The sequence below is a fragment of the Pan troglodytes genome, chromosome 6, assembly GCF_028858775.2.
Source record: "Pan troglodytes isolate AG18354 chromosome 6, NHGRI_mPanTro3-v2.0_pri, whole genome shotgun sequence".
In the NCBI taxonomy this organism is placed as follows: Eukaryota; Metazoa; Chordata; class Mammalia; order Primates; family Hominidae; genus Pan; species Pan troglodytes.
In genome coordinates, this window is record NC_072404.2 from 24,186,323 (window position 1) to 24,207,430 (window position 21,108).

Below are 21,108 nucleotides of genomic sequence, written 5' to 3' on the forward strand. Positions count from 1 at the left end.
GGTTCTTTTCAAGATGGATTAGACCTGGATAGTAAAGGCGTAGAGGGGACAGAGGAGATTTGCAGCAAATGCAGCAAAATGGTCACCTGTTTTAAATCAGGCATGCTTCTCCTACTATTTTTGTTACTTTTCTAGATATTTGAAATATTTCTAGGTTTAAAATTAAGTTTTTAAAAGGATGGATGAGGTGAGGCAGGGAGGGGGAGGCAGGTAGAACTGTGAACAGAAAGACTCATCTGGAGTCGATTTTTGTTTAGAAGTGCAGGAGGAAAGTGAGCTAAAATTAAAGCCACAGAATTTTAGAGTATTATGGGAACCTCCCATTTCCCATTCCTGCTACCCTGACAGAGCTGCTTTTAATACCCTAGATGCTGAAAGCTTAGGAAGCTTTTTGTTTTTTTGTGTTTTGTGTTTTGTTTTATTTGTTTTGAGTGAAATCATTTTGGCCTTCCTTTTCTTGGTTATGGGAAATTGTTTCAGTGAAAATTTCCTACAGGCTGCTTAAAAGCCACGCACGGAACAATGGGCCTTGTGGCAAGTGAAATGCGTGTGGGGAAGTACTTAGAGTTTAATGTGAGTTATTTTTATTTCCATTCATAGACATGTCTCAGTGAAGTTCAAATTATCCCTTGGACAGTAGAAGGCAGTCTGTTAATTTAAAGCTAGACTTTTTTGGTTCCATAAAGCCAAATTTAGGATTGATTTCAAAAGCTAAATAAACAACAGTCTACCTCCCTATTAAAAGTGAGTGTGTCAGGTTTCTGTGTACCTTAGTCTTTAAATAATCTCCACTTAGCATTTCTACAAGGGGCCTTAAATATTTAGAAAGAGGCTATCCTTTACAATTATACCTTGTTTGTTAAAGGGACACTCAAAGGTTGGGGCTGTCTTAATCTTATTACTAAAATTCTGTAGGTGTCACATTTATTTTAACAAATTAAAGCAGAGGCTGGAAAAGTTAGGGTTATTGCAGGTGGTGTGATTGGAAATATTAAGAGGGAGCATCGTCTAGAATCCTTAGAGATATTGCTCAGCATCATTTTCCTACAATGCCATAAAATATTATTCTTAAAAATTGTCAGAGGAAACAAATGTTACACTTCTAGGAGTGCTTCTGAATTTTGACTCTTAAACAGAATCCCCGTGGAGTTCTTAAAAAGTACACATATTGGGACCCTGTTTTGGAAATTCTGATTCAGTGGTCCAAGGGGACTGGGCCTGGGTGTGTATGCATGTGTGTTATGTGTGGTTTTGTGTGTGTGTGTGTGTGTATCTGTGTGTGGAAAGTTTCACAAGTTATTTTAAAGTAGATCTTGAGGATCAAGGGCTACTACAATAGACTACATTTCATTTCTGTTGAAATTCATTATTTAAGAACTGTACTCTGGAGATTTACCATGTCAAGCTGTAACAAGGCTATTGCTTTCAAGATGGCAAGGTAAAGTCTTAGCCGAACTGTTGTATGGAGGAGCGTGTCATTTCTGATACCAAAGGACACTTTGCAGGCCAATCAGCAACACAGTTACCTATGTATTCATTAAATAGTTTCATATTTTAGTTTGAAATTTTTCATTTAACATAATTTAACAAAATAAGACAAAACTTCCACTGAGTTAAATACACAAGTATTCAGACATTTAATAGTATTCTGACTCAATATGATGGTCAATGTGATTTACCAAAAAATTTCAGTAAAAATGATAATATCGTAATTTTACAAGGTGGATTTAAATTGATACTTGCACTGTTTGACTTTCTACCAAAATAGGAGTACCTGTTAAAATGCTGTGGTGTATGGAGACAGTTATGAGAAACTGGAGGGAGGATGATAGTTGAGGTAAGTTCAGGCTTTGAGTCACGGTTCTTCCACCAGCTGTGTGACCTGGCAAATAGTTTAACCTTAGAATAGGGCTAATTTTTAGCAACTTCACACATTATCTCACTTAATACTCAACTTGACTAGGTAATTTTGAGTATAATGAGATAATGTGTGAAAATGCAACATAAAAATTAAAGCAGTATAATTAATTGTTTGGAGTGGACTCCCTTTGCACTTCTTCTCTATTGGAATTAATGCATGTATGGGACTATCATGTGGTAATTTTGTGGGTATAGATTGTGGAATTGCAGAATAAATGAATTATGGTAGACATTTTCACATTTATATTTTTAGTAACCTAAGGCTTCAAAAAAAAATAACTAGATACCTCTCCACTCTTATGGGAAGGAGAGAATTCTTTGTTAGAGTATTCTCAAGTTTGATTATTTTTTCCTGAGATTGGATTTCTTTGATATTATTTATGATCACAACAAAGATACATTTTATGTATCGGAAACTTGACATTGCCAAGACATATTAGACTTTTTAAACATGTTACCTTTTTAAACACTCAACCACTGTTCTCCTAAGGCCGTTACCTTATTTCAGAGAAAGCCTAAAGCCTTTAATTTTGCCTCAAAAAGTTTTGATCTGTAGAATTTCATGTTGATACCATTAACATTTGATACCATTTTTCTATGTGAGAAAAATTTAGGAGGTAGCTACCTTCTTTTGAAAGCCTATATATTGGCCTAGTAGTTGATTCTGTTTTAAATTATGTTTTGATAAATTATAATATTTTGAAATTACACTTTTTATTCTATTAGGAAGGATGTAGGGACAAGCCAGTCTTTTTATATGGTTTCTAGCTGAGTAGATTGTCCTGCCAATGACTCTCAAAGTGTCATTCCCTTCCCTTCCCTTCCCTTCCCTTCCCTTCCCTTCCCTTCCCTTCCCTTCCCTTCCTTCTTTCCTTCTTTCCTTCTTTCCTTTCTTCTACAAATATTTACCGAGGGACGTTGTGTGCCAGGTACTATAATAGGCACTGGCACTGGGAGTAGACGTGAATAAGAAACACAAACTCCCCACTCATACAGAATTTACATTTTAGTGAGGAATATGGACAATAAATAGGCTAAAAAACTTATAAGATGATTACAGAAATGAAAAGAACTACGCAGGTATTGGCAGGATGCTGTAGAAGGGTGGAGGGATAGTGTAGATGCGCTCACCTAATTGCATTCAGTACAGGATATATAGTTAGTTTATTAATATTCCCAATAGCTTGGAAGCAAAGAGGAGTTGATATTCCCCCCTCCCCACCTTCTCCGTATATTCTCCTCTCTAACTTGATTTTCCATTTCAGGCTGCTCTTGATTTTTTACTTGAATTAGATTCTATCCTGGAAATTGTTTTAAGGGACAGAGGTCAAGGTGTTAATTTTTACCCTTGATTGTCACTGTTAAGAGACAATGCCCCTAAGTTTCACACTCCTTTACGCAGACCAGGCTTAAAAATTCCAGGTTTCTAATCAGCGGTGATAATTGTGTTTAGCCAATATTTTAAAGACTGCTAAATATTTGGAATTTTACATGGGAAAAATACTTCAGTTAGCATGTTTATCCCACAAGTTCTCCTGATTCCTTGTTGCCGATTTTAATGGGTGAATTCACTTGGGTCAAAGGTTGTCATTGTGTTGTAAAACACATTTTTGTTTTTTTTGGTTTACTTGTTTGTTTGTTCATTTCTTTTTGACTTACAATGTGATACCTTCTCTCCCAATACCGATTGCTCCCCACACTTGCCCCAGAGTTCAGTCTTCTGAGTGAGAGAAATCCACTCTATGTTGGAAAAAAAAAGATCATCGTCGACTCCTATCTTTAGGCAGATACAAAAGGGTATTGAGAGAATAGATTTAGGATGCATGAGAATAGGTGATTAAGGGATATAATGGATGTGAATGGAAATAGAAGGCACACAGCTTTTAAATGGGTGAAGATGTGTGGACGAGAGAATACGGGGGCAGAAGGGAGTGGTCCTTGTATATTAGTGGTCATATAGTTTTTGTTTTTCAAAGAAAGGAAATTGACACTGACATATTAGCACTAAGTTACCTAAGAACTTTGTTGGTAAAAATCCACTGTATTTTCAACTCAGAATGCACTGAGAGGCATCAAATGCTTTTATATTACAGAAAGAAAAACATGTCACAAAATCTTGAAGGGGCAATCTGAAATCAAAGCTCTTCATTAAGGAAAATCAGCATAGGGATTATTCCCTAGGCAAATTTTTGGGAGATGGATCGTACACTTTATTCACTGTTTTAGGAAAATGTAATCACCCCTACCTCCTGAGAAAACATTTAGCTTCCCATCCTCCCAGTGTTAGTGGGTGTCTTTGAGAATGCAAAATTCTTTTAATGTTAACTAAACCAGACATCATTCAGAAATGCAATCTGCTTTTTAAAATTCATGTAATATATGGAAAAATTAAAATATAAGTGATTTTTAAACATTCTGCCATATGGAAATACATTCTCTATGACATCCCTTCTCCATTGCCTGATAACAAAAAGCCAGTTGTAGTGAAATTTACATCACAGTTTGAAAGACAGAAATTCCACATTCCTGACTGTTACTGGCCCTATTGGTAGTATTAAATCAGTCAGGAGGGCCAGAGAAGGGGCTGGCCTGTGGTGTCATTTTAACAATGTCACAAAGTAGCAGCCTCCCAAACCAGGCATTGTCTGTGTATTTCAACCTAAGAAGCGGGAGCTGGCAAGATCCTGACCCTCATTGATTCAGCCACATCATCTTACAGATGAGGGATCTGAAACCCACTAAGGTTCGGAGATTTGTCCAAGGTTTAAATACCCAACCTGAAATTCCAAGTTTATTCTAAAGTAAATTTGTATTACAGGGTGTTATGATCCATTTCTAAACCCGAATCCTAGAAGTCATCCCTTGTAGCTTCTACTTATGAGTATTTTCCACAACTGCTTCAAAGGGCTGTCCTTCTTCAACTAACAGTATTTCAAAATAAGCAAAAACTATTTAAAGCACAACTCAGAAAAACATAGACTAGCATGATTTAATAATGAACAATATCAGTTTTTCAATTGATTCCATATTTTTCTCAGATTTTAACTGATGTCTTTGTATTTTCCATGTAGAAAAGAAGGTATGCTTAATGTGAACCTTGTGAAACAAAATAAGATTTTGTTCTTGGGAAACCCTTTTACTTCAAATTTCAGAAAGTAAAGCACTGCCTTAGAGTTGAGTTTGTTTATTTTTGTTTTGTTTTTGTTTCTTTTTGTCTTTTATAGCTTAAAACATTTGCCTTTTTTTTTTAACCTGGAAACATTGTGATGGACTTTATAGTTCCTTAGATTGGACAAGTAGAAAGATACAGGATTGTGAGTATGAGCCTTTGCTCAACCCAGTGCTTGAGCTGTGTTAGCCCATTGAATTCTTTAAGATATATTTCAGTCATAATTTTACATTTAAATATGGCTAAACTAAGTTTAGCCAATTCTGATGCATTTTTAAAAAGAATGTGCTGTTGAGCTAAGACTCTATATGCTGTATTTTAGCCCCAAGCAGATTTTTATGACAAAGTAATAAACCCCTGGAAACATGTTTATAATGGAAAATGCAACTTGACCTTAACTAGAGGAACCCAAATGCACCTTACAAAAAGGCTCATTTTTTTTTTTGAAACATACGAAATCCCTTTCTCCCAGAGGTGGTGTCACAGGAGAAAGGTGTATAATAATAGTTGTATTTACCATAAATACCTAACATATTTTATGATGATTTGATTGTATTAAAAAATTTCACCTTATAGATTTTAATAAAGCTGCCTATGGGCAAATTTATTGCAGTTGGATTTCTTTTCTTTTGCCCACTGCTCTGTGTGGAAAGAAGCAAGCAACCCTTATAAAAGGCTTTAGTTTTTAGTACCTGGTTAATACAAAATAATTTCCTCTCCTTTGGACTTGTTCATGAAGCTGAAAAATGACTCTGCAGGTCAGTGGTGTGTGGCAAAGCTAATTTCTATAAGCTTTTTATCAGGTGGTACTGAGTAAAACAATATGGGAAACTGAAAAACCCACCCTTCTGTACCAGATTTACAAGGGTGAGGGTTATCCCCAGTGTCACAAAAAGAAAAAAAAATGACACTTTTTCTTCCCAATTTCTAGTACAGTAACGAAAAATTCTGTATTATAAAAGGTACGAAAGGAAGAACTAAATTGTATGGAAGTGTTCAGCTAAATTTAGATTTTAAAATTCGGACACAAATGGCACTCATTGTTTAAAGCACAGTAAAACTCAACTTTCATTTGTTGTTTTGTCGACAAGGGAATCTCATAGTAATAGGCTAAATGAGGCAAGGCACATCATAGCAACCAGGAAAGTGATTGTCATTCAAATAAATATGCAAGGCTTCTTTTCCCCAAGCATCACATTTTTTCAGAGGAGTACTAGGAAGACATTCTAATCAAGAGAACTGGAGCTGCTTCCCTTGAGGTTCAGCAGAGTGTTTGCTGTGTGCTTTGCAGAGCATGATAGAGAAATATCACATCCCTCCTGTCTCTCCAAGATATTCACAGGCCACATTCCAGGAAAGAAGCTGGAGCAGGGCTGCATAAGGCTCCCAGGCACCTGTGTAGCTGGCAAATCTGCTCCCAGCAAGCTTGAAGTCACATTCTTTTCTTTAGTTTTTCAGGCTGGGGAACAGCGAGGATGCACAGCAGCAATGTATGCTTAGGAGGTCACAGAACCCTTCTTTACTGTCCTTGTGTCAGGGTACCTAGGGCCTTCTTACACTGGCCTATTCGCATCAGAGCCCAAAGGAAAAGTCAGAAACCACAGGAATTTGGAGAGATTATGGGTGAGTCTTTCTTTTATGATTTCTATTTTAGCAGCTAGCATGGAGACTTGTAGCTGACAACATTAGATGGAAGAAGTACCATGCTACTTTGGAGTCATGTCTTAGATGAAGGTAAAGAGAGAAAAATAATTATAAGGACTTTGGAAGATACAGACTGTTTTCCCTTATTTAGTTTAGTTTAATAAAGGTAAAAGCATGCGATGTGTAGGTGTGAGAGAGGTTTTGGATTGTAAGGGTAGAAATATGTAAAATTTCCAACATAACTGCTGTTCAACAGCTGTATCAATGATTTGGAGAGTGATTGACAGGGAAGAGGACATGTTTTACTACAATACTGAAGTGGAAGACAGAGATCAAGACGGGTGTGGTCTCAGACAAGCATGTTGCTGTAGAAACTGGGGGTTGGCAGTATTCCCTCCCACCAGATGACTTCTTGGTTTCACTGTGAAGTTGGACATGGGGTCATCCATTGAGAGAATAGCCAGGAGGTATGAATGGGAACTTGAAAAGACTGGATGAGGAAGGTGGACAGTTTCTGGAATGGGAGCAGATGCTGAAAAGTGGCACTTAGAAAAGTTGAGAACCCTGCATCAATTTATACATGCAATTATGTGAGTCAAATAGAGGAGGATGAAGATGAATTAGGACTCTACTGGATAGGAGAGGCAGAGGAACAAGAAAGTAGATGTACAATGAAAGCCATGAATCCTGAGGCCCAGAAAAGGAGGAACAGACTACAGTGACATTCCCCTTCAAAAACTGGAGATTTAATCCTGCAAACCACGTCTGCATTTTGTGAAACTTACTTTCCTCTTAGGTTTTCTTTAATGGATTGAGGCCTGAGTGTTTAGATTGAGCTATCAGAAGCTAAATAAACAGTAGTGTAATTTGCATAAGCTAGTCTCAGATGCCTTAGTTGTGGTATAAAAACGCTTGGGAAACTCATCTAAATTTAATCTTTTGTAGGCTGTTTATGGGCTTTCTGGAGAAAATAAGTCTTCCTACTTTTTGTTCAGCTTTCATTACTTTTAATCATTTTGGTCATGGCATGTCAAAGGTTTTCTCTTTGAAAAGTGCTTTTAGTTGGTATTTTTAATGAAGTGTTATCCACTTAAAGTGTGATATAATTGTGATATTACAGCTAGCAGGGAACAAAACAGCTTGATAGTCACTTCCAGGGCTCCTTTGAAAAACTTATACTCAAGGAAAGGTCAGCTCCTCTCTACTCTGTATACATCTTTTGGGTGCCCTTTCTCACTTTTGCACAGCTGCTTTGCATGATTCTATGGCTGTTTGCCTCATTTGAAGATGCAGTTGGGAAGAGGAGCAAAGAGTGGCTATGCTGGTGGTTGGGGTGGCCATGTTCTGCAAAACCCCGCATTCTTCTGGGAGCTTTGCACTTTGCATGATAAGACTTCATCTGTCCCTTTCAATCATAAAGTGGCAGAGCTAGGGTATACTGTGGTGATCATCATGGTGGTGATCATGGTATTCATGATGGAGAATAACCTCAATGCCTCAGCAGAACTGGATAGGTAATTTTCTCTTGTTATAATTGTGCTCAAAAACCTGCATTGGTTTTTGCCTTAGTTACATCATGTATAGACTAAACTTAAATGCATGAGCTTTCAAAAAAACCCATGCTCTAGTCCTAGCCTCCTTTTTATTTTTCTTCCATATTCTGCTACGTACAGCTCTCTTGGCCAGAGTTACTACTCATAGTTCACAATCTGGTGTTACCTGCCTCTGGTATTTTTTTATACAGGCAGTTTCTCTGGCCCTCTTTCCATTTTCTTCTATCAAAATTATACTCATTCCGAGAAACACAGTTCGAATATAACTTTTGTTGATATTCTCAATCTGTTGTTCCCTTTTTCAGCTCCCACTGGCCTTTATTTGCACACTACTTTGTGGCACTTCTCATATCCACTTCCTGATTTATGACTGTTTTTATACTTATTTCATTCTTTTCTCAATAATCTATTTTGTAAATGCCTTCAGTACCTTTTTGAGAAAGGAAACAACTAATATTTGTTAGGCACTGATCTTGAGTTAAACACCATGGTTGACTTGGAGGGGGTGGATACAACGAAAAATAAGACTTATATCCCTGTTCTTCAGTTCTCAAGGATCTTGTAGTCTAACCAGAAGTAGGACGGGTTAACAGGTATATCAATATAATATAATAGGTGTAAAAATACAGTAAGCTCAAATTGTTCTGGAAAACAGAGTAAGCTGTCTATCCTGGGATGGAGAGCTCAACAAAGGCCTCCTAAAGGAATGAAATGAAGTAAATCTTAAAGACTGAGTAGGAATCTTTAAGCCAGAAAAGGAGGAGGTTCTGATCTGAGGAAAGAGCCTGTGCAAAGGCATGAGACAGTGTGGGGGATAGAGAAGCCATTAACTTCTCACTATCAATGTAGTATAAAGTAAAAGACTGAGTGAGGTGGGTGGTGAGCTGGGAGTGTAAAACAGGGACCAGTTCATGGAGGGTTTTGATTGCCAAGCTAAGGAGCTGGACTTTTATCATGAATGTATGGGAGTGCCCTCAGAAGGTTTCAGGCAAGTGAGAGGCATGATAAGATTTCTGGTTTGGAGAACTTACTCTGGTAGCAGTGTGAACAATGAACATGGAGGCGAGAGACTGGTTCATATTTGGTATTGCTGATGGTTGGGATGAATTTTGTATGTAAAACAGTTGAATGAAAGGTTGCTTTCAGGCACTTCTTTACTGGCTAGGCACCTTTTTTAAGAACAGACTCAATAAAAAGCCATATACATTATATTACCCTTCAGAGAAAATTTTGGGTGGCATAGCAAATCTAAAAAAAAATCTACAGGAAATCTGATGTTCTAAACAGAGCGATTATATAAAACGCTGGCTGTGGCTTAAGCAAACGCAATCACAGAATTGCCTAGCTGTGAGTCAGAGTCGGCTTGATCCTGAAAAGTCCCTTGCTTGATAGTAAATTAGTGGCTTAGGGAAATATGTTTACATTTCATTTCATATTGTACATCTGATTGCATGTTTTGAGAATTGGATATAAAATATCTTTATTTACAGATTTGGAGCTGGGAATTATATTGACTGTGTGTACATACAGACTTAAATTTCCCAGTTAAGTGTATAAATGCAGTGAGGTATATACTTACATAGCAAGATAATGCTAATTTGCCATTTTATCTCAAATAGAAACATATCCAAGATATAATAATGGAATTCAGTGACTCTTACGGTAAAGTCATCATTACTATAGAATGGCATACTAGGTCTTATGATTTGATCAATAATAGTTTATTGGGGGAAGGCAGAACAGGTTTAACTATTTTTAACTATTTCTTTGCATGTACTTCCATATTTCTTTCTATCATAAAATCGAAACACGCTGTTGCACTTGTTATTTTCTTGGGTCTTTTTTCTATATTCACAAATACACCTGCTGTGTATTTGGTTGTAGCATCAGAGTCTAGCACAGTGCCTAGTCCTGGTAATTTCTCCATGTATATTTGTGAGAATGAAATGGCAAAATGAATAATGAGTAAATGAAAATAAATAAATGCATAAACAAATTAGTAAATGAACCCTTGGTAGGCTTGGCTCACTCATAACATTTATTGAGTAGCTACTATGTCCAAGGTTCTGATCTGGTACACCATGGTGAGCAAGGCAAAAACAGTTCTTGCCTTTTGAGTTCTTGCTTTATAGATCAAGACATATGTTAATCAAATAGTTATAGAAGAAAATATGTAATTAAGACATATTGTAAGCATTGGGAAAGAAAAGTAGAACTTTCTATGAGTCTATTTAATGGAGAGACTTAATCTACCCTGGGTAGGGCAGAGTAAATAAGCTTCTGTGAAGCAGTAGTCTGCAAGCTCAGACCTGAATGAGTTAGCATTAGTTCCATGAAGAGGGGCGAGACCTTACAGGCAGCAGAAGAGTCTTTTAGAGCTCTTGAGGAGGCTAGGAATGCGGCATGTTGGAGAAACTGACAGGCCAATGCAGAAAAGAAAAGGGGAGTTGACCTTAATCAGAAATCAATAAGGATGAGGCAATACGTATCTTCAAATTTCTTCTTTGACCACATGTACTTGTCATATAAAAATACAAATATAATGTCGGGTAATGCAATGATGTTATATTCATATTTAATATCTAGTTAGTCCACCAAAAGGTATCTATTGATTGACAAGTTGAAAGCCAGCAAAAATGTAAGAGGCATCCTGCCTTTAAGAGGTATATAACATACATAGGCAGGACAAATGTAATGTTTTTTTAAAGGGAAAAATAATAAATCATGTAAACGATTTATCCTGAATGGAAGAGCAATGTCAAATCAGAAGAAGGAGAATGAGAATAGGTTGTATATTGGAGAATTATGCTAGGATTATGCTAGACTGTAAGTTCTACAGGGTAAGGGCTGTGTCCAACTTGTTTCCAGTGCTTAGTGCCTAGGCAGGTATATAATATAATTACTAATGTTGAATTGATTTTACTTCACTTTGTATTCTTGAAATTAGGGTTTCTTATACTATTAATAGTTAAGCTTAGAAACACAAAATACAGTAAATCTTCACTTAATCATTGATAGGTCTTGGAAACTGCAACTTTAAGAGAAACGTTGTATAACAAAATCAATTTTACCATAGGCTAATTGATATAAACAATAGTTAAGTTTCTACAGTATATTTATGGTCACAAAAATCATCAAACTTCTAAATACTTCTAATATTAACTATTGAAATAAATGTAAGCTATATGTAGAAATGTATAAAAAGAAAGATTAATAAAAAGAAGTACGATTATTGTTTCTCTGATTATTCTACTTCAGGGTTGTGGGTGTCCAGAGCTCACCCCAGCAGCTCAGGGAACCAGCCCTGGGCAGGACGCCATCCCATTGCAGGGTGCACTCACACACACCCTCGCACTTATTTAGATGGGGACTATGTGGACACACCAGTTCACCGAACATGTGCAACTTTGGGCTGTGGGAGCAAACAGGAGGACCCAGAGAAAGCCCGCGCAGATAAAGGGAGCATGCGCAAACTCCATATAGATAGTGGCCCCCGGCAGGGAATTGATTTTTTTCTTCATCAAAGTTATAACAAAACAACATTATTTGAGGACATGCTGTACATAGACAGCTTCATTTGGAAATGAAAACCTAGTAAACTTTCCCTAGCTCTCCCTTAAAACAGAGCTGCTTCAGACTAGTTTTACATTCCTGTTTTTACCTAAACATGCACAAATATAACTCCAATTTCTAAGTATTTTTTGCCGTATTTAATTCTGCTTATTGATTCCTGTTCTAGATTGCTTTTCAGTGTCTCTCCACACATTTTCTCCCCATAATCATCCCCCTATCTTACTCACTTTTCCTTCCCCAAGTGAAAATACAGCACAGCCAGTATAGAAGCATCTGTAACCCACAGTGAAGTGGGAATAGCCATTTGGTTCCTTTCCTCCTGGTATTGAGCAACTTTTGTTCATCAAATCTGAAAAACAATATCCAGCTTACCTGGGCATCCTTCTTAGAAAGGTAATGGAGATTGGGGCATAAGAAGAAAGAAAATATCTTTTGAATGTGCAGGATTTTCAAGAGAGAAAAAAAAAATATGCTAGGGAAAGAAATTAAGGCAGAACTGATAGTGTTAGAAAAGGTACACTTGAATTTTTTGTTTTAAAATAGTTCAAGTTCAGATAATAATTTGCCATCTTCAACTTTAGCACTTGAACTAAAATACCGCTTTAGCACTTTAACCTGTAGCATAAAAACAATTTAACAAAACAACTTTGGCAGATTCTGCTTAGTTGCCTGTGGTTTCTAGCTGGGTTTCCTGCAATTGCCTGGCAGTTCCTCTCTGTTCTGACCAGATTTCTGGGTAACTGGCCTCCCTTCCCCTCTGGGATTCATGAATCCTGTCTACCAGAAGTTATCACACAAATAGTTACTTTTAGACCAATCATTGGTTGTAAATATATGTTTTAAATATAAAAGCAATATTGTACAATTATGTTACCTACAGTTTTTAGAATAATGAAAACATTCTTAAAAATACTGATAATTCAGCTAGTATAACATGAACAAGTATATCATTTTGGTTTATAAATTATTTAATCGATTCAAAATAATATGACTTTTCCATAATTGTAAGTAGAGTTAACACAAAACATTGTCCTACTTTCTCATCCAAACATTTTTATAAGACAAGTATTAGGTTGGTGTAAAAGTAATTGCAGTTTTTTGCAATTACTTTTAATGGCAAAAACTGAAATTATGTTTGTACCAACCCAATCAATATTTCCCTTTTTTTCTTTTTCTTTCTTTTTTTTTATTTTTTTCTTTTGAGATGGAGTCTCGCTCTGTCGCCCAGGCTGGAGTGCAAGTGGTGCGATCTCAGCTCACTGCAAGCTCCGCCTCCCGGGTTCACGCCATTTTCCTGCCTCAGCCTCCCGAGTAGCTGGGACTACAGGTGCCTGCCACCACGCCCGGCTAATTTTTTGTATTTTTAGTAGAGACGGGGTTTCACCGTGTTAGGATGGTCTCAATCTCCTGACCTCGTGATCCACCCGCCTTGGCCTTCCAAAGTGCTGGGATTACAGGTGTGAGCTGCCATGCCCGGCCTTCCCCTTTTTTTCTAAAATACTTTTACATATAACTTTTTTGGATGCCTAATTTTGGTCTAGTAACTACACCATATTGTATGAAACATCTCTCTTATGATTACAGTTTTAGGTTCTTTCATCTTTGCTTTTTTTCTCTCTTTTTCTAGTTATTAAAAATAATATAGTGATGAAGGACTCTCTTTATACACATAAAGATGTATTGCTTAAAATTACTTATGTGAGATAGGTTCCCAGAAATAATCAGATATATCTTCTTAGATAAAATAAACAACTTGGTTACATGCCTGGAAAATAATAATAGAAATATATAAACAATATGTCTATAAGCAATTAAAGGTATATCAATATGTATAGACCCAGCTTAGGTATTCTTTCTTACTGAAATCTCCTGATCTCACTATATGTATTTCTTTCTTTCTAAACTTCCAAAGTCTAAGGTCTGGTCCTTTTTTCTTTCACTCTAGATCTTATTTATCTCTCAGTCTGTTGGAGAAGATTCCACTTTCCTAATCTTCATGTTTTGTTCACCTATTTATTGAGTTCTTTGCTCTATATCTAGAAAAACTCCTGAATGTTATCCTATGATTCCTTTCTTGGACCCAAGAGTCATTTGTTCAAAATGTTATTTGAACATCTCTGCAGTAAGTATAGTTGTTCATCAGGGACAAATAATGTTGCACATTAAAATCTTGTCTCCTTATGTATTGTGTTCTAATGTCTCAAGCTACTGTAACAAATCTCAAAGTGGGGTGACACGTTTAGGCAACCAAAGAGCCTAAAAACGTATGAACAGCCAATAGAAACTGGAAATTCAAAGTCAATGTGCAGCCTTCTGTGATTCATCAGTTCACCAGGTAAGATCTTGGATAAAAAAAAAATCATCCCATTGTTCACACAGTCTCTAGCAGAATGTGGGTAGGCACTTAATAACATTACAATGCAGTTTGAATTCTTGAAACCCTGCAAAGCATTTATGAGTTAAATGTTAGAGCACTAGGATGCACCATTCCATAGAACAGTAGTAAAACTGGCAGAACTGTTTTTCATATGTCAATTAAGACTGCACTCCGGAGACCATTAAGGAAAAGGATGCTGCTATTCCCCGCTGTTAAAGGAAATCTATTGTGTTTCCTTTGGTCTAGATATATAAGTTCTGCAGAAAATGTCTTTCAGTAGGTTAGGATCTGCTAAGATTTGATCCTAAATTATTTTTCAGATAGAGATAATAAAATCATAAGAAGAAACACTTTGGATTCTAATGGAGTGAGTTTGAGTTCTGGCCATATTCAATTGTGTGTCGATGGACAAATTAACCTCATACTTACATCATACTTACATCATGGAATTATTGAGGGGATTAAATGAGATGATGTATGTATAATGCTTAGCATTATACTTGGCGCAAAGTTGGTACTCAATAAGTGTTAATACTTATTAGTATGATGATTTTGTTAATTTGATGACAAAAGGGGATGAACTGTGTTAAAATTAGCAAATATTGAAGAACCAACCTAAAGGTTTTTCCTCACTAGATTATCAGCTACATGAAGGCAAGTATGTGTTGTCTTTTAAAAAATTATTGTTTCTACAATACATAATTCTTGAGTTATAGAAGGCACTCAATGAAGGAAGAGAATGAATGAATGAATGAACAAATTCCTAACTTGTGTCTGTCTCTTGGCCTTTGAGTATATAGGTATTTTCACAGCCATAGGAAAATCAGACGCTATAATAATAATTCTACTAGCTTTCTGACATAAATCTTTTAATTTCCTTCTTAGGAGGCTAGTTCACATAAATAAAACACTAGAAAAGGAAAATAGCTCTTCCTGGTTCTGAAAGTTCAAAAAATAACCAATTTCTTAATATGGCAGTAATTCCTTGTATGACTAGCTGGGCTGTGACTGAGACCAAGGACCTTGACACTAATGGGCCGTTTGTGAAACTTACATAGCCTGAAGTCATCCTATCGGAATGTCCTTAGTAACCATCACCATTGTTACAGAAAAGAATTGGGAGGCTTTTTCTTTCTTGCAATGATTTCTTTAGTTTTTTTATGTTGTGGATCCTATGGTTGAGATCATGGTTTGAGTATTTACATAAGAGCAAACAGTCCTAAAAGTATGTAATAATTTCTAATGCAGCTCCTTGGTAAAAAGAATGCAACAAATGACACAGATCTACAGCACAACATTAGAAAAGGCGCAGATTAAATTTGAAACAAGAGCAACCTAGTGCAAATAAAACCCTTCAGGTAGCAGCTTTTTGGAGATAATCAAATCCATTTTTAGACTTCCACATTTTCCTAACTTTATGCCCTCCATAAGGATGTGATTTCTGATATGCGTTTGTGTGCTTTTACTTGTTGGTGACTTTTGTAAGAAGTCAGCCCTGGAATGTAGTTGCCTTGCAAAAAAATTCAAGGGAATATTTTTTAGGTTTTGCTGTCTATGCCTTGGAAGCAAACAAATTATGGTACAGGACTGGAACTTTACCTACTTGTTAATTGGCAGGTTAAACTTTTATGAGTTTCTGGTACCCTGGCGATACATGACTATTAAAATTTGCAGGTGGTTCAAGGGGAGAGAGATGTAAGTTCCTGTGCTAGTCATATATCATAAAAGTGTGTATTTCATGTGCCTGTTGTGAAAATGGAGACTTTAATACTCTTTCACAGTATAAGCTGATTAAGGAATCTTTATGGATCTCATTAACGATGGGCCTTTTTTTCACAGAAAGTGAAAAGTGTAATGCTTATAGACAAGCATAGAAGAAAATAATTAGCTTGGTAGTGCCTCTTTGAGACTGAGTTTAGTGCACCCTCTGCATTCACTTCCCAACCCTCAGAAACTGCCCTTGTCTCAGAAATTGCTTCTACCACATGAAATACTGTAAATCTGTCATTTTATTTTTATTTTCAAAAGACCGTGTTTGCTTAATTTTACTTACATTTAATAGATGGTATGTTTCCTTTTTCGAGTCCATGTTTTCATTAGGAAATACAAAGACATATACTGTGGCTAGTGATGTGATTCCACATAATGAACTAAATTTTGGAAAAAGTGATAAGGGGATTGTAGTTCTTTGGAAACTCTATTTTCTTATATTTTACATGTAATCTTATGATGGAAAGCTCCTCAAATATTGGCTAAATTAAACATTTGCCTGCAAATCTTAGAAGTAGATCTTTGTATTCAGGAGCATAGCTTGTTTTAGCATAGAGAAATAGTGATATGAATTAGCTTTAACTAAGAAAAGGGTAGTAAAGTGAACAATAGAAAGTATTCGTTTTATTTTAAATTTTTTTAGTCCATAATTTTTCTTTACCCATTTTTTTTTGGAGAATTTCTGTTTGTTTCTCTTAGTATCATCATAATCTTAATATAGCACTTTTGGAACACTAGATTGTGATTTAGTTTCTTCACTCTCTTGGTAAATATATAATGTAGTTTGAAGGTACTTCATCCATTGGCACTTGTTGAAAAATTCATTCTTTAAAAATGGTTATTTTCTAAATTGGTTTAACCTATGGTCAGGGTGATGGAGCAGCAAGGGAGGTGGGATTGCATGGGGCCAGGGGATGGAGAGACTTAGGGACAAGATGAGTGTGTCACGGAGAAGCTGAGGACCACAGGAAGGCATTGGCAATGGACATAATGAAGAAAGAAGTAATGCTGGATGAACAATCCTGTTGGGCTTTTAGCTCTGACATCAGTCATAAAAATTTTGTCTCCCAAATTGGTTGCCAAGAACCTATAGTTCTTTGTTTCAACAAAGAATGTTTTCTGAGCATGACAATTGTGTGCATATAATTGTATATGATAATAAGTATATATACACACACTATTTACATGTTATGTACATACATACACTGATAATGTACTATATTTTAATAAAGACTTGAATGACCTTTATGGCGTTTGTTAAATTAGCTTTGTTTTTAAAATCTCATTTTAAAATGTGAGACAGTAGTACATACAGTAGAGTTGACAGGAATGTATTTCCTTATTTTTAAAGGATATATTGTGTCAGGAAAGAAGAATCATCAACTCTTTTGACCCAGTGAGATTTAAGAAGGTGGGAATAGAGACTTTTATAAAAGTTTCTGCCTAAATATTTTTATAAATTGTGTATGTATTCCAAATGATATTCTTATCAAGTCTTATGATTAATATAGCTTTACAAATAATTCACCATTTTAATGAGGGTTGTGAGAAGCAAACTCAATGTTATAGGAAAGATGTAAAAAAATAGTTCGCTTTATAGAATTATAATCGTCAAGGAAGTATTTGGGAATCAAAGCCTAGTTTTGGAAATCATTTCTTGCCAAGTGAAAAGGTGCTAAGCTTCTCAGCAAGAAGTCATTTGTAGCACAGGCTTATCTGTCAGTGTTTGGGAGGTGCTAATAAGCAAATAAGCCTAGAGTTCCAGCCTGAGTATTTGGTACATCCATGGAGTGCTGGTGGTTATCTTACCTTAGGGATAGCTGCAAGTCAGTCCACAAGATTTACTGGAGACCTACTTTCTATATATAGATAGTCTCCGATATTTGATGGTTTGACCTAAGATTTTTTTGACTTTACGATGGTACAAAAGTAATACACCTTCAGCAGAAATCAAACTGCAAATACACAATCATTCTGTGTTTCATTTTTAGTACAGTATTCAATAAATTACATGACATATTAGACTTCTTTTCTTTTTTTGAGAGGGAGTCTTGCTCTGTCACTCAGGCTGGAGTGCAGTGGCGTGATTTTGGCTCACTGCAACCTCCGCCTACTGGGTTCAAGCGATCCTCCTGCCTCAGCCTCGCAAGTAGCTGGGGCTACAGGTGTACACCATCACACCTGGCTAATTTTTTTGTATTTTTAGTAGAGTTGGGGTTTCACCATGTTAGCCAAGATGGTCTTGATCTCCTGACCTCGTGATCTGCCTGCCTTGGCCTCCCAAAGTGCTGGGATTACAGGCGTAAGCCACTGTGCCCAGCTGGCTTTTTAAAAAATAGTCTTTGTGTTAGATGATTTTGCCCAAATGTAGGCTAATGTAAGTTTTCTGAAGAAATTTAAGGTAGACTAGGCAAAGCTATGATGTTCACAGTAGGTTTGGTGTACTAAATGTAATTTCAACTTGCTTTTTTTTTTTTTTTTTTTTTTTTATCAGACAGGGTCTCACTCTGTTGCCTAGGCTGGAGTGCAGTGGCATGATCTCAGCTCACTGCATCCTCCACCTCCCGGGTTCAGGTGATTCTTCTGCCTCAGCCTCCTGAGTAGCTGGGACTACAGGTGTGCACCGCTATGCCCAGCTAATGTTTGTATTTTTTGGTAGAGAAGGGGTTTCACTGTGTTGGCCAGGCTGGTCTTGAACTCCTGACCTCAAATGATCCGCTTGCCTCAGCCTCCCAAAGTGCTGGGATTACAGGTGTGAGCCACTGCGCCCAGCCTCAACTTGCTGTATTTTCAATGTATGATGGGCTTATAGGGTTATAACCCCATCCTAAGTGGAGGAGCATCTGTGTAGGTCTTTTACTAGGTGCCTGTCTGGGAGAAAATGTTATTTAAGAATAGGTTATAAGGATTTGTTTTTTCTTGCACATTCTTTATTTTCTAGCCAGAGTACATAAATAAACAAATAATATATAGCTCACTGAAAAAACTATAATAACAAAAAAGTCAAAACTACGATGGAATGTATCAATCAGAGGAGGAAACAGAGGCAAAGGTTTCAGGAAAGGAAGGCTTCCCACAGTACTGTAAGGGATGGTGGTAGTGATTGCTTGCAGCTTTGTTTGTCAGCTTTGTGCTATACGCCTTATCAATCATTTATTTTTACCATTTAGTGCCATAGGAATCCTATGATGAAGACACGATCATACTCCTGTTAGATGAGGATCCGGCAGTTCAGATGTGTGAAGTAACTTGCTGGCCGTTGCATCACTAAGGGACTCACGCTCAGTTGTGATTTGCTTCAAAGCCTGATCTCTTTATTACATGGCAGAAAACAAAGTGAATGTTATTCATAATAAAAAGTATGTGCCACATGCAACAGGGACTCATATCTCCAGTTTTCTTAGTTCAACTGTGAGGTAAAAATTATGTAAAAATTAGAAGAAAAGGCCGTCTAGCAAAGGAAGACTCTTCATCTAATGAAAACTTGAAAAAGTTAAAACAATAGTGTAATGAAATGGATTATTTATTTTTTAAAATTCATAATTAAATGAATATTGATTTTAAAAACTTTAGAAATTAGTGGAATATGAAACAATTCAAACTACATTAGAAACAAGTGCCAGTCAAGGTTTTAAAATATGTCCATCTTTAGATTAACTAATTAAAAATGTTTTAGCTTAAGTAAATTGTAAAATTTCTCTGTCAAGGATGTCTGTCTACTAAAATTTCATTTAAAGGCATTCATTAGTTTTAGCTACCAACTAAATAGGAAAGTTTTCATCGCAATTTGAAGGGTATGCAAAATAATAATATGTAATTTCCTATAGATATTTTTGTTATGAGTTGGTATTTGCTGCAATGATATCAAAAAAGGAAAGTAGAGCAGAAGGAAGCCCAGACGTCTCAGTTTTAATTTGAGGAAAGAGTATGTGATAAGTATAATATACCACTGGTTCTCTAGGTTCCATTAAAAGACTGTAAAGAGAAAGAAAAGAATTCTTTGGAACTAATGATTCCAATCTGGAGTCTATCTCTGGATCCCTAAGGATTCACCAACTTAAACATTAGTTTCCTTGTTGATATTTTTGAAGTCCTAATGTTAATACCTTTCCCCCACTTAAAGATACACAAGACTTAAGACTTAAACTGTTGAGCATTTTCACTCTTTATTACTACATCAACAGTATGATAACATTGTCTCTCCTATATGTCGGAAGCTCTGATTTGCCATTATATGTGTCTTTGTTTATAAATAATATGAAACTATATAATTCTTACTTTATACAATTTGCTTGGTAGACAAAATTTTTGAATTAATTGTATACATAGAGGAATAGATAATAAAAGGGTATATTGAAAAGGCTGGGAATCACTATTCTGTATACTGTACTCAGAATTTAGGTGAGTAAAATGACCTCATACATCATTGCAAGACTGAGGCTGGTGTTTTTTGCTGCCTAAAACTAAAGATATTTAGCATTTGGGCATTAGCTAATAATGATTAACTCTGTGGTAGGTGCTATATCTTTGTGTTAAGGTAAACATACTTTAATATTTGGGACTTTCCTTGAATATTGTATAAGCCAGTTATGACAAGAGATTTAAGTGAAAGTGCTAATAAACTCCCTTCAGACTCAGACCACACATGAGAAACTTCCCCTCAAAAGGAAATTAGAAGGCCAGAGGGAAGAAATTATAAGTAAATGAATGGCGTTTTAAAACTGAGGTGCCGTAACTAGAATGCTGCTGAGATATTAAAGTACTTAGACATTTAAAAGACATGGTTATTTATATTTAATTTTAAAATTATTTAAGTGAAAATTTGAAAAGTATTTGAGATAAGCAGAACTTTCAGATTTTTTTTTCATTTTGTTAAAGGAAATATCCTACTTTCATGTATTTTGCAAAGATGTCACAATGATATTGACCATTATATTACCCGATGTCCATTAAAGGACAAAAAAAGACAAAAAGTAACTTTAATGTTTTTTGTTATCAAATAATAGGAGACATGTCTGCTCCTTACTCATCCTTCCTTTTTTTTTTTTTTGCATTGGCTGACAGAAAATTAAATTTAGTATTCAGTTGAGGTAAATAACTTA

General features: G+C 36.0%; 1 protein-coding gene across 17 annotated transcripts in view; it reads left to right on the top strand.

Moving 5' to 3' along the window:
- HDAC9 (histone deacetylase 9) overlaps positions 1-21,108 on the top strand; it is a 911,712-nt gene that overhangs the window by 302,478 nt on the left and 588,126 nt on the right. Inside the window, exons 3-4 of one of the 17 annotated variants that reach the window (XM_063814073.1) lie at positions 1,769-1,837; positions 6,540-6,712. The exons of 15 other annotated variants lie outside the window; for them this stretch is intronic. In XM_063814073.1, coding sequence (XP_063670143.1) covers positions 6,565-6,712 — 148 coding nt within the window. In that variant the 5' untranslated portion in view covers positions 1,769-1,837; positions 6,540-6,564. Of the gene's footprint in view, positions 1-1,768; positions 1,838-6,505; positions 6,713-21,108 lie in introns of those variants that run through there. One more of the 17 variants, XM_063814074.1, reaches the window with a different exon arrangement.